The following is a 13,795-nucleotide window of genomic DNA, read 5'->3' as shown; positions in this document are numbered from 1 at the left end:
ATGGATGAAGATTCAGTAAAGGAATGTAAGAAAGAATGGTCAGTTATGTGGAGACGGTGGTACAAAAAAGACTGAGGCCACAAAAAACCCAAGAGAATATATCCAATTCTCTCAAGTGACTAACAGTGTCAAATGTTGCAATGATTCCACATGTGGAATGGGAAACGGCCATTACATTTAACAGTTAATAACTGATAACTTTGGAGCAAGCAAATTTCAACTGAATAATAAGGTTAGAAGCAGGACGTGGAGCCATGTGGTGGAGTAAAGGCAGGAACTTGCCTAACTTTCTCCCAAACAGCTCCAAATTCCTTTAAATGACTCTAAACAAATTTTAGCGCAACAGAACACCCCAAAAGAGGGAGTAGAACATTTTCCAGCTGAAGGTAACTTAGAAACTCAGCAGAAAAGGTCTGTGAGACCAGGGTGGGAGTCCAGTGTGCAATCCCGGTGCAAACCTTGCCAAAGCAGCCTCGGCTTTGGCCCTGACCCCAACATCAGCAAAGCAGGACCTCTGAATCAGCGGCAGTACTGGAGGCTTCCAGACTTCTCAAGCAAGATCTGGAAAGTCAGCAGAAAAGGTCTGTGGGACCAGAGTGAGAGCCCCATTGCAATCTGGGAGCTGGTCTTGCCAGCACAGCCCAGGCCCAGTCCCAGCATCAACAAGGTCACCTCGGGACCTCCGAATCAGATGCAGTACTGGTAGCTTCTGGACCTCTCAGCCCTAGGAGGACCTGGAAGGTCAGCAGAGAGGGTCTATGGAATGGGGTGAGAATTGGGCCTATAATCCCAGCAGAGGCCAGGCCAGCCAGCCCTAAGCCTGGGCGTCAACAATACAGAACTCTGTTGCTTTAGCACACTAGATCTTACAGACACAGTGGAGTGGGAACACTCCTAACATTTCCAGGACAGAAAAATGGGTTTGTGGTTAGGTCCCTAGAAGGATTTCTGAAAACAGCTGCACAAAACCACTGAAGGGTATGAGTTGAATATCTTGATAATATCTTTTTAAAAATGATAAACTTAAGGAGGGAGAGAGGAATGTACTGGGAGAAAAGGAAAAGGAGAAGTAGAATGGTGCAAATTATCTGCCATAATAAAGAAGGAAGAAAAAGCCTTTACAGTGGAGAAGGGGAGGAGAGAAGGAGTAGGTGAACCTTATTCTCATCAGAGCTCAAGAGGAAAAAACACACACTCAATATGGGCATAGAAATCTGCAGGATTCCTGCAGAAAAATAGGAGGTGAATGGGAAATAGGATGGGGGGGAGGTGATAAAAGAGAGGACATATGGGGGGAGGGTATGGCAAGCAGCAAAATGCTTTTGAGAAGGGGCAGAGTGAAAGCAGAGAGAAAATAGGATAAATGAGAGGGGGAAATACAGTTAGTATTAGTAATTGTAAAAAGAATTTTGAAGCAAATTTCTCTGATAAGGCCTTATTTCTCAAACATAAAGGGAAGTGAGTCAAATTTATAAAAAAAAAAAAAAAAAAAGAGCTGTACCCCAATTGATAATGATCAAAAGATATAATCTATGTAAAAAAGGCTATAAATTCATGCATATCCTCTGACCTAACAATCCTACTATTAGACATGAATACCAAAAGAAATTTTTTTTAAAAAGGAAGAGAAGGAAAGGGACCTATATGTACAAAAATATTTGTAGCAGCTCTCAGGGAAAGAATTGGAAATTGAAGGGATGCCTATCAATTGGGGAATGATTGAATTAACTGTGGTGTGTGATTGTCATGGAATCCTGTTGTTCTGTGGGAACAAATGAGCAGGATGTTCTTGGAAAAAACCTCCATGAACTCAAGCAAAATGAAATGTATTGTATATAAAGTAATAGCAACATTCTGGAATGATCAGCTGTAAAAGACTTTGCCATTCTCTGCAGAACAATGATCCATGACTGCTCTGAAGGACTTATGATGAAAAATGCCATCCATACTCAGAGAAGAAATTGTATCTGAGTACAGATTAGATCATACTTTCTCTATTTTTTAAACTTTATTTTTCTTGAGAGATTTCTTTTTTAGGGTGGAAAGATCTATGTTTTTTTTCACAATATGGCTTTTATAGAAATGTTTTGAATAATTTCACATATGATTTCTTAATGGGGGCTGGGAGTGGGAATAAGGGAGAGAATCTGGAAATCAAAAGTTTAAAGAAATATTAAAAATGTTTTAATATTAAAATTAGTAGTAAATAAGTAGTGAATAGTAAATAAATAGTAAAAATAGTAAATAAGAAAAGTGAAAAAATTTTAAAAATGAAGCTAAAGTTCAAAAAAGATTAGAATCGAGTAAAAAAAAGAAGTGCAAGGCATCCCGTCAAGATGGCTTTTGCAAAGGATATTTAGTTGACAAGGAGAAGAGAGAGGTATGGTGAAAGCTAGTGAGGTTGATCAACTGAAAAGGAGGATTTTTTTTTGTTTGTTTTTTGGGTTTTTTTTAGGATAGGGAGTCTTGGGAATATCTGTAAATTTTAAGGAAGGAATCGATAAGGAGAGACTAAAAATTAGGATGAATGGAAGATGATAGTAGAGATAATGTGCTAGAAAAGATGGTAGGGAATAGAATCTTTTTTGGTAGAGAGACTACTCCTTCATAAGAAAGAAGAAAGGAAGAAGAGAGTAGAGGATGATATCAAAAGGATGTGAGATAAAGAAAATAGGAGAAAAAGGAGCTCTTAATGACAAGCCCCAGCTTTTTTGGCTGAAATATGAAAAAATTTGGGAAAGCTGAGAATGTGGGAAGGAATGGCATGGGAAGTTTGAGAACAGAAGAAAATGTCTTGAACAGCTTATTCAAGTGAATGGGATAGTTAATGAATTTATATCCAAGGAAGTGAATTTAATAATTACCATAAATATTTTATGTGAAATGACCAATATTTGTGATTAACAAAATGTTAATTTTCTCTAATTAAAGGTATAGTGAACTCAAGACTAAATAGACGTGCTGATAAAACAAAGTTAAATGATATAAAATTTAAAAGGAAATTTTTAAAAAGAATTATCATGATAATCATAATAAAAAACTTATTTACAATCCAATCCCCCAAATTATTTCTGGAATAAATTTAAAAAGCTTTCCAAGGAAATAGCCCAATTTTAGGTATCAATACATCTAGTGCCTAATATTTAAACATAAGGCAAAACCTGTAATGTGGAGGAGGGAGCTGTTGGATGACATCATGGATTTTTATGAGTCGTTCTTCATCTGTTGCTGCAGAAACTGCATCCTGTAACACAAAGATAGAGAAATAGGTTTTGCTGGAAAAGAATTATTAATTGAAACTCTTTAAACTTAGTTCAATTTCCAAATTGAGTTTTTTGACCCTGACACACTGATACACAACCTGTGTTTTTGTCCCTGATACACAAGTTACAAAGAAGATTTATATATATATGATCACTGAAACTAATAGAAATACAATCATAAAAGCTGGGTGAAAAAATTCTGTGAGAAAAAGAGAGATTAAATAGGGGAGAAAACCTGCTGAAACAGCAAGGACTGTGATTGGCAATGACTGAGGAAAAATAAAGAAAACTTTCTGCTACGCCTCAAGTTTGGCTCTGAAACCTTCACTTGCATTTGGCCAAACCAATCAGCTTGTCTTCTTTCTGATTTTTCAACAAACCCACAATAAATTTCCCAGCCTTAAACTAACTTGCTTCCAAATCAGTGCATACTTACTGAGAATTTTTCATACAGTTGGTAAGTGAGCAGAGGGTTTGGAAGTTCTCGAAAATATAGCTTACAAAGGGAACCAACTGAATGTATATCTTGAACATAAGGTTCTTTTGTCAGGTCGGGAATATGTTCAGAGTCAAATTCATGCCTAAAGAAAATACATGGAAAGAACAAAATCAAATTCTGTTAGCAAAAGAAGACTAGATTAGAAGAAAGGAAGTTTCTAAAAAGAAGTCCTAAGAATTCTCTTTCTCTCTGGAATGTGACTAACAATAAGTGACTGATTAGATCTAAATTTGTATATTCTGAAAAAGCATAGCTTTTTTTAACCCTCCTATACAATAGATAATGGTATGACCACCACCAACATAGCCTACTATCACAGGTGCTAGGATACAGTGGCCATTCTTGACAATAAGATCCTTAAATCCTGAAGGGTAAATTTGTCAAAGCTTTTTTTGGAAATTAGGGCTGAAGGCAGCTGGTCTAGATCAAAATTACTGTGTCTAGAAATTCCTTGGATGCAAATTGTGGAACTTAGTAAGTTTCTGTTGGTGAGAACGAAGCCAGAAACCACATAAAGTGATTCCTTACAGAGGCCCTGCTTTTTGCAGAGAGAAAATGTTCATGAAATACAAGTTGTTTTGAAAATGCCAAGGCAGGCCAAACTTAATCATCACTGGAATATGTATATCAAAATAGCTGGTTCAAATTAGCCAATGCTGATTCAGACATGAAACACAGGACTAAATTCTATGGGGATTTGCTTGTGGAAACCCTGATTCTGAGAGTCACTTAGCATCTAAACAAAATGTTTTGCAAAGAATATTTGATCTTTAACTCAGGAGCCCAAAGTTAATCCTCTCAAATATGGTGTTGCCACAAGTCAAGAATTGCTCTTGGTAACTTAAAAAGATGAGCTCTGCAAACAAATAAGCTTATTAGAGGGCAGGGGAATTCTCCATCTGTAGAAATGAAGCAATAAAAAAGAATGATGAACTGTATAAACTTAGATACCATCTCTTTGTCTCTGCGAATAGATGCCTCAAAGGGAGGTTACTTTTAGTCTTTGGTATTTAGGTTATTCATTCCAAATAATTTATATAGCACAATCATCAATTCCTCAGTGTTAAAAGTTTGAGTTTCACAATCTGTTTTCAAATCATTTATTTGATTTGTAGAAAGAAATATTTCAGATGTTAATATTTAGAGTAATGAAATGGAATGCTGAGTAAAATAGCATGAAGTGTAACCTATTGTCTTCTTTTACTAATAGGAAGCCTAAAAAAGAAGTAATTTACTTTATAATCTGTATGTTAATGTTTCCCAGGGAATCATGTTCTGTGAAATCCTCAGTTTTTTAAGCATTATAATTTGGAGATTCTTCTGAGAGATTTCTTCTGTGAGAAAAAGTCTTTATAATGACTGCAACATGGCTTTTGTTAGTAGCTAATTACAGGGGACAGAAAAATAAAATACTATTGCCCATCAGGACAGGTGCAGAGGGCTTGGGTTGTGGCAAACAGGCTTGGTTACCCACTCATCCAGATATTCGGAGCTTGGGTCCTGTAAACAGGATGCGAGGAGCTTGGATCATGCTATATGTTTCCACTGTTGTTGTTGTTTTTGACAAGTTCTAACCAACAGTCAAGGAGTAATTATTTCTCTTGAGAGGGTCTAACCAATGGCTAAAGAAAACACACCTACTTACTCCTTTATCAGTCCCACAGGAGGAGCTAGCTTTTACCTTTTCTTTTCCTATCAGTATCCATCCCAAATTATCTGCTCTGAGCAACCACACTCCTGATGCTGCTTAATACTGTCTGCTTTTATGACAATAAAGCCCCTTCCTTTGAGAAGCCAACTCTGATTTCCTGATAATTCTTACACATCAAACATATCAAGCCTCTCACTATACTAGTAGTGTTTCTTTATACTTACATCTAACTACTTCTAATTACTACTCATTAGGCTTATTTTTTTCTATTTTGTCCCAAAGGGCTCTTCTTTATCCTCAGGTTTATTTGACTTGCATTTATAAGCATCATCAAAATAATTCAAATCCTAAAATGGTCCAAGGTCAAATGAGTATGGGAAATATGGTCTTAGAGATCTTTTAATTTCATATTTCAGGTAAAACATATAGCACATTTAATCTCAGATGTAGATTTATAAGCTACTTTTCAAGGTGACTGTGATCTGTTTTTACCAAAGAATTTAATTTAATATAATAGACATTTACTGAGTTCTTAAAGCAGGACTAGGTCCTGAGGGGGAAAAAAATAAACAATCCATGCCTTCAAGTAAATTTATTTCTTTCTACAGTTGCGGTTAACTTTTTTTCCCCCTTTTCTTGATGGAAGACATTTGGAGTAGTCTGATGAAACAGAATAACATTTTTCTATCATTAAAGAAGATGATAAGATTATACGAAGATCAACTGTGATGAATGTGACTCTCTTCAGCAAGGCCAATTCCAATAGAATTGTGGTTGAGAGTCATCTACATCCAGGAGACTGAATGTGGTTCATAATATAGTATTTTCACCTTTTTATTGTATGCTTGCTTTTTGTTTTTCTCATTTTTTCCCTTTTTGATTAGATTTTTCTTGTGCCCCACGATAATTGTGGAAAATGTATAGAAGAATTGTGCATATTTAATATATACTGAATTGCTAACTCTTTGGGGAAGGGGTGGGGCAAATGGAGGGAGAAAAATTTGGAACACAAGGTTTTTCAAGGGTGAAATTGAAAACTGTCACATATTTTGATCATAAAAAGCTATTATTTAAAATAATAAAAGAAGATGCTAAATTTTAGTTAAAGATAAGTGAAGACGAATGTTTAATTTTAGAAATCTGTTTACTACAGGACAAAAACTCCTGTTCCTAGATGAATGGACCATGTAAACAAGTAAATAAGTACAAAGAAAGTTGAGAAGACAGGAAAGCAAAAGCAATGGGGAGATTTACAGAGGGCTTCTAGGAAGACAAAGCCCTGGAGCTGAGCCTAGAAGGAAGACAAGGATTCAAACAATTCTAATTGAAAAAACAAGCACATTCCATATTAGAAAGAGGAAGAGACCAATTAGGAGACTAATATAATAGTACAGGTGAGAGGTGATGAGAATCTAAACTAGAGCCTTAGTTAGTGATTAGAGAGATATTCCAGAGAAAAAAATTAATCATATTTATCAACTGACTAAATATAGAAAATGAGAAAAAAGTAAGATTAGAATGACTGTGGCTATGAATCTGGCAGACAGATCTAGCCTGTATCAAAAAGATGTTTGGAGAAAGGAAGCACTTTATAAAAAGCAACCAATTATATTCTGGCTATGTTGAGACCAAAATGTCAATGGTACATCAAGTAGAGATGTTTGCATCTGTGAAACTGAAACTAAGATTTACTTTACGGTATCTGATTTGTAATTTCTAAGATCTATTCGTATGAAATGCATAAGAATGCATTTCCTTTTAGAATTTTCTGACTTTGTGTCATCTTCCTTTTGAGGAATTTAAATTAATGCATAGGCTAGCTAGAGAAATGATACATGCATTCACAAAGCTATATGTGACTCTCTTGATAATTAAGGCCTTTATCCACCCATTAGGTTCCTAATGTTTTGGTTTATTTCTTTCTTCCTTCTAGAATCAGAGTTAGCATTCATATGCAGAATTCTATGATAGAATTCTAAGCACTTCCAAAAGGCTTCTGACCCTTAGTCAGAAAAAATATATCAAAGCCATTCCTTGGCATCCATCTAAAACATTCAGGAATTTGGGGGGAGGAAAGAGAGTAAGTACTTATTAAGCACTTTATAAGTATTATCTGATCCTTATAATATCCCTTCGAGGTAAGTACTAGTATATAGTATACTATTATATGATAATAGTACTTACCATGCCTATTTTAGAGCTGAGGAAACTAAGGTATTTAGTTAAATCACTTGCCTGGGATGCCACAATACATTCAACAGAATCATCTAACTGTTCATTATTTCTTCCTTTACTTTGCCTTTACATAGTAATCTGAGTGAAACCTTCAAAAGGAAAAATGGATGTTTATGAAGTAGAGGACATTCAAGCAATTCTGAAAGAAAGACAGAGCTAAATATAAAATTTGACATCCAAACACAAAATTCAAGATTTTGTACAAAGTACAAAAGGATAAATATGAAAGAATAATCATAAGACACTTACAATTCCTATATGAGAAGATGATAAATGTAATTCCTAAGAAGCTTATCATAATTGGGACAATTAGAAGGAGTATATTTAAGCTTAGGGTAAGTCTGTGTTGATTATATGAGGATGATATCAAAAAAAAAAAAAAATGAAGGAATGAGAAAGAGGGATGCACTGGGAGAAGGAAGGGAAAGATAAAATGGAGAAAATTATCTCACATAAAAGAAATATTTAAAAGAAGAGTTTTAATAGTAGACAGAGAAATAGAGTAGTGGTAAGCAATGCTTGAACCTCATATTGAAATTGCTTCAAAAAGAAAGAAATATATATATATGAACGCACTTCTGCATGAGCACATGTGCGTATGTAAACACACACAGAGTTTAGCACAGTAATATATTTTACCCAATTTGGAAATAAAAAGGAAGAGGATAAGAGGCATAGGAGAAGAAGAGAGATGATGATAAAAAGGAGTATGGATTAAGAGAAGCAGTGATCTGAAAAAACAAACAAACAAACAAACAAACAAACAGATTTTTGAGGAGAGACAGAATGAAAAAGGAAAGAGAAGGACTAAGCAGAAGAAAATATAAAGTAAATATTCAGTAATAACAACTGTGAATTGAATGGGATGAACTCACTAATTAAAATGGAAATAGTAGAATATTAAAAAACAGAAACAAACAAAAAGTTCTTTACAAAAGACATTTGCTACAGAAAGAAACACAGAATTAAAATAAAAGGTTAGAGTAGAATATATTGTGCTTCAGCTGAAGTAAAAGAGGCAAGGGCAGAAAAAAAATAAAAATAGCTATAATTAAAAGAGACAGTTATAGAAATTACATTTTCCTAGGAAGTATCATAGACAATAAAGTAATAAACAATTTTTACAATAAGTTCCTCTAATAAAAATCTCATTTTGAGGATGCCTATCAGCTAGTTGACTAAATAAACTGAGGTATGTGATTATGATGGAATACTATTACACTGTAACAAATGATGAGTAGGATGCTCTCAGAAAAACCTGGAAAGACTTCCATGAGCTTGTGCAAAGTGAAAGATACTATGTACAAAGTAATAACAAAATTGTGGTACAATTTATTCTTCTACAATAATTCAAGATTAATATGAAGGACTTACGATGAAAAATGCTATCTCTACTCAGAAAAAGAACTGATTGTGTCTACATATAGACTTAAGGATACTTTTTTAAAAAACACTTTATTTTTCTTAAAGTTATTGCAGTGAGGGAAGAGAAGATTTATGTTTTCTTTTGCAACGTGACTTTTATGAAAATGTTTTATATAACTTCAGATGTGCCTTCTTAATGATAGGGGACAGGAAAGAAGAGAATCCACACTCCAAGTTTTAGAAATAAATGTTAAAAATAGTTTTACATGTAACTGGAGGAAAATAATATTAAATAAATTAAGGAATAAAAACCCCTCATTTGTCAAATATATAGGAAATTGAGTCAAATTTATATAAAAAAGAACCAATCTGTAATTCATAGTCAAAGGGATATAAATGGGAAGTTTTCAAAAGATGACATTAAAGCTATCTATAATCATATAGAGAAAACTGATTAGTGAAATGCATATTAAAAAAATTCTCTGGTATACCACCTCCTACTTAGTAGAAATTACAAATGCTAAAGCAGATGAAGGAAAAATAGCTACATTAATGAACTGTTCAAACATTCTGGAGAAAAATCTGGAATTATACTCAAAGGGCTATAAAACTGTGATCCAGAAAGTGATCCAAAAAAGGTGAAAAGTACTTATTTGTACAAAGATAACAGGTTTTATAATAGATCTTTTTTGTAGTGGTGAAGAATTAGAAATTGAGGGCATTCATCCAATGGGGAATGGCTGAAAAACTTTTATATAATGACTGTGATGGAGTACTATGATGCTACAAGAAATGACAAGGAAGGTATTTTCATAAAAAACCAAAATAATTACATGAGCAAAATAATGTGAGAAGAACCAAGAAATAATTTTTGTATTGTAACAGTACTAATGTAATGATGATCAATTGTGAAAGATTTGGCTACTTTGATCAAAACAATAATCAAAGACAATTCCAAAGGATTTATGATGAAAAAATGTTATCCACCTCCAGAGAAAGAAACAGATGAATCCCAAATACAAGCTGAAACACAATTTTCTTGCTTTATTTTTCTGTCATATGATTACTATGAAAATATGTTTGCATGATTTCTCATGTATAATTGATATAATTTTGTTTGCCTTCTCAGTGGATGGAGAAACAGTAGGAAAGGGAGGAAGATAATTTAGAATTCAACTAAAAATATTTAAATTAAACAATAAATTATTGTTACTTTAAAATGGAGACGATAAAACTTTCTTCAAACATTTATTGCAAGGATCATGATGATATATATATATATATATATATATATATATATATATATATATATTTTATATGTATATGTATTGTAAAATGCTTTACAAAAATCACCTACTATATAAAATCAGTTATTTATTTGAAAATTTGGATAGTTTTAGGAAGTCAAGGGTTAATAAATGAAGTCTAAATTTGCAATGTAAGAACTAGGAATCTGTCACTTACTGGAAGTTAATTCTGTAGTCAAGAAGTCACCTACAGCAGGCCAAATCCAGTCTGTTATTTGCTTTTGGGTTATCTCTAGCTAAGAATGGATTTAAAATTTTTAAAATTTTATTGTCTTTCTTATTTAAAAAAAATTGCAAGTAGTAAGGAAATAGGCTAAATTTGGATGAATACAGAAAAGCAATTTAAGAAAATTTAGAGAAAAAAATTTGACAGTAGGTCAAATTACATTATTCATAAAACTGATGTAGTATAAGAAAACTCTTCCCATTTCCTGGTAAATCAATGAGAAATAAAATAGTATAATGTTTTTTCTCAATTATCTCTCAGAACATAAACACTTTCTTTGAATTTGTTTGCTTAAATTTGGGAAAGTGGTTTCTATTTCCCAAATAGATTGGGGAATAAAGGGATCATGAGGTAAAAACTTATTTTTACCTCTATAAAAATTCAACCCTGAATTTCCTCTAAGAATTATGAAGAGGCTTATGTAGTAACCAAACTAAATAGATAAGTGGAACAAATTATAAAACATGAGTATTTTGTCCATAATGAGAAAAATTATTTTCAGGAAAGACAATGCTGGAAAATAGTGTAATAAATAGAGCAGCTACTTCAAAGGAATACTATTGATGTAGACGATGTGTATCACTGTTTAAATAATATTTTTTATTCGATGCCAAAAGTAAGCTTTCATACTGTCAAGAATGAGCCTAAGCTGTTGAGATTTGCTTCCTGAAAAGAAGTCTCAACTACAAGAGTAAAACTAGATGTTTCAAAAAAAGAATGACTCTTTTAATGCATTTAACTTATTTGTCTTATAATATTTTGGCATGTTAAAGAAGATAACAGAGATAACTGCATGATTTGATGACATGGCCTCTAATATCAAGTCATTACACATGCATCCTACCTAATGAGTTTCCCAAGATCATTTTAAAATATCTAATAATTTTAAAAATAGAAGAGTTCATTTTATGAGTTAGATCCTCATAATTTTTTTTCAAATTAAGATTCATATATCTGGTACAGGTTTTAGATAAAGATTAAAAACTGCAAATGGGATGTATAAACTGAATTTCTATAAAGTTTCAGGCTTGGAGGTTAAATTTAAGAGATTGTATTGAATTGTATTAAGGTTTTTTGCAGGCAGATTTTATGAGAATTATCTAGTCATTTTTAGAAGGATTTGGAACCACATAAGCAGCCCTTGCCTTATAAGTCTCCTGAGAAGGAAGCTTGCTGTAGAGTATTTAAGAGAAGATATCTGGAAACCAGACATCAGGGATTCAAAGATGTGATGATTAATATTGATGATAATTTTTATATTGCTTTGCCCTTTTGTTCATGCTTTCTTACAACTATTTATCATATCTGAAAATTAAACTATCAGTTTGCTTTGATTTTTCACAAATACTTAGGGGGAATAGGACACTTCTTTTTCTGAATTCAGGAAACTGTACTTGTTCATTCTCCCTCCTCCAACTTGAAAAGTCCGTAATATTTCCTCCAATTAGAAATGATATTACCTAATGGTTTATTGTTTCCTTTAAATTATCTGCCTTTATTTGATTGTTTTAAAAGTTTCTCTTCCTACATTTGGGGTCCTGGCCTAAGCTGAGGAGATCTGGTCTTGGTTTGTAAGGCAATAGGCACGTATTGTTTACTGAATCAAAATACTTAGAAGACTGAAGCTTTGTTTTCTTCAACCACTTGCCATGTCTCCTCCATTAAACTAAAAGCTCCTTGAGTGTAGAGCCTGTTCTTTCCCCTTTCTTTGTCTTCAACATTTAGTATAGATTCCTTGCAAAAAGTAAATACTAAATAATTAACTGTTGTTGTTGTTTGTTGTTGTTGTGGGGGAGGGGGGAGAAAGCCAATTGGGGTTAAGTGACTTGTCCAGGGTCATACTGCTATTATCTGAGGTCACATTTGAACTCAGATCTTCCTGACCTCCTAACCCTAAATTCATGCCACTGAGCTGTCCCAATAAATGCTTCTTAATTATCACTAGGATAATACACTATAACTAAATGTAATTTATACCAGGAACACAAGGCTGAATCAATATCAGGAAAACTATCATCATAATTGGCCTATCAATTATAACACTATCAAAAATCATATGATTATCTCAACCAATGCAGAAAAAAGTCATTTGAAAAAAATATAACACTAATTATTAATAAAACTAGAGAGCATAGGAATGAATGGGAGTTTTCCTTCAAATGATAAGTGGCATCTATCTAAAATCATCAGCAAGCATATAGGTAATGTGGACAAGCTAGAAACATTTTAAATGAAACAAAAGGTGAAACAAGGTTGCACGTTAATCAACATTATTATTTAATATTGTACTCAAAATGTGAGTTTAAACAATAAGAAAAATAAATTGAAGTAATTAAGAGTAAGTCATGAGGAAACAAAACTATCACTCTTTGCAGATGATATGGCAGAATATTTAGAAACTCCTAAAGGATAATAAACTAAATAATAATAATAAACTAATAAATAATAATAATAATATACTAAATATTATTTAGTATAGAATAAACTAAAAAAAATAACTACTGGAAACAACAGCTTCAGCAAAGTTGCAGGAATACAAAATAAATCTACATAAATCATCAGCACTCCTGTATGCTACCAACAAACCTAATACCAAGAGTAAGAAAATCCCATTTAAAATAACCATGAACAATATAAAATATTTGGGACTCCACCTGCCAAGACAAACCCAGGAACTATATAAACACAATTACAAAGCACTTTTCACACAAAGTTAGATCTAAATAATTGGAAAAATAACAATTGCTCATGGGTGGGCTGAGCTAATATAAGAAAAATGATAATTCTATCTAAATTACTAATTCGGTGTCATACCAAATTGCCAAAAAATTACAACATAGAAATAGAAAAATAGCAAAACTCATATGGAAGAACAAAAGATCAAGAATATAAAAGAAATTAATGGGAAAAAATACAAAGCAAGGTGGCCTAGTCATGTCAGAACTAAAAGTATATATTATATAGCAGTGATCATTAAAACCATTTGGTACTGGCTAAGAAACAGAGTTGTGGATCACTGAAATAGGCTAGGTACACGAGACACAATAGTCAATGACTATAGCAATTTATTCTTTGATAAACCCCAAGAGTCCATCTTATGGGATAAGAACTCATTATCTAACAAAAATTGCTGGGAAAACTGGAAAAATAGTATGTAAGCATTGACCAACATCTAACAACCAATACCACAAGATAAGGGTGAAATAAGTTCATGATTTAGACATAAAATATGACAGACAGTCTACCTGT

At 33.0% G+C, this 13,795-nt stretch overlaps 1 protein-coding gene across 5 annotated transcripts in view; it reads right to left on the bottom strand.

The window, feature by feature from the left end:
• Positions 1-13,795, bottom strand: part of ARHGAP32 (Rho GTPase activating protein 32) — a 368,512-nt gene that overhangs the window by 22,536 nt on the left and 332,181 nt on the right. For all 5 annotated transcript variants that reach the window (XM_031960907.1, XM_031960906.1, XM_031960908.1 and 2 more), the window contains 2 exons: positions 3,700-3,844; positions 3,162-3,244 (listed from right to left, as the gene is read on the bottom strand). In XM_031960907.1, coding sequence (XP_031816767.1) covers positions 3,162-3,244; positions 3,700-3,844 — 228 coding nt within the window. The remainder of the gene's footprint in view (positions 1-3,161; positions 3,245-3,699; positions 3,845-13,795) is intronic.

Source organism: Sarcophilus harrisii, chromosome 3 (genome assembly GCF_902635505.1).
Source record: "Sarcophilus harrisii chromosome 3, mSarHar1.11, whole genome shotgun sequence".
NCBI classification, from domain to species: domain Eukaryota; kingdom Metazoa; phylum Chordata; class Mammalia; order Dasyuromorphia; family Dasyuridae; genus Sarcophilus; species Sarcophilus harrisii.
Note: the sequence above shows the minus strand (reverse complement) of the source record. Positions and strands in the feature narration are given on the sequence as shown.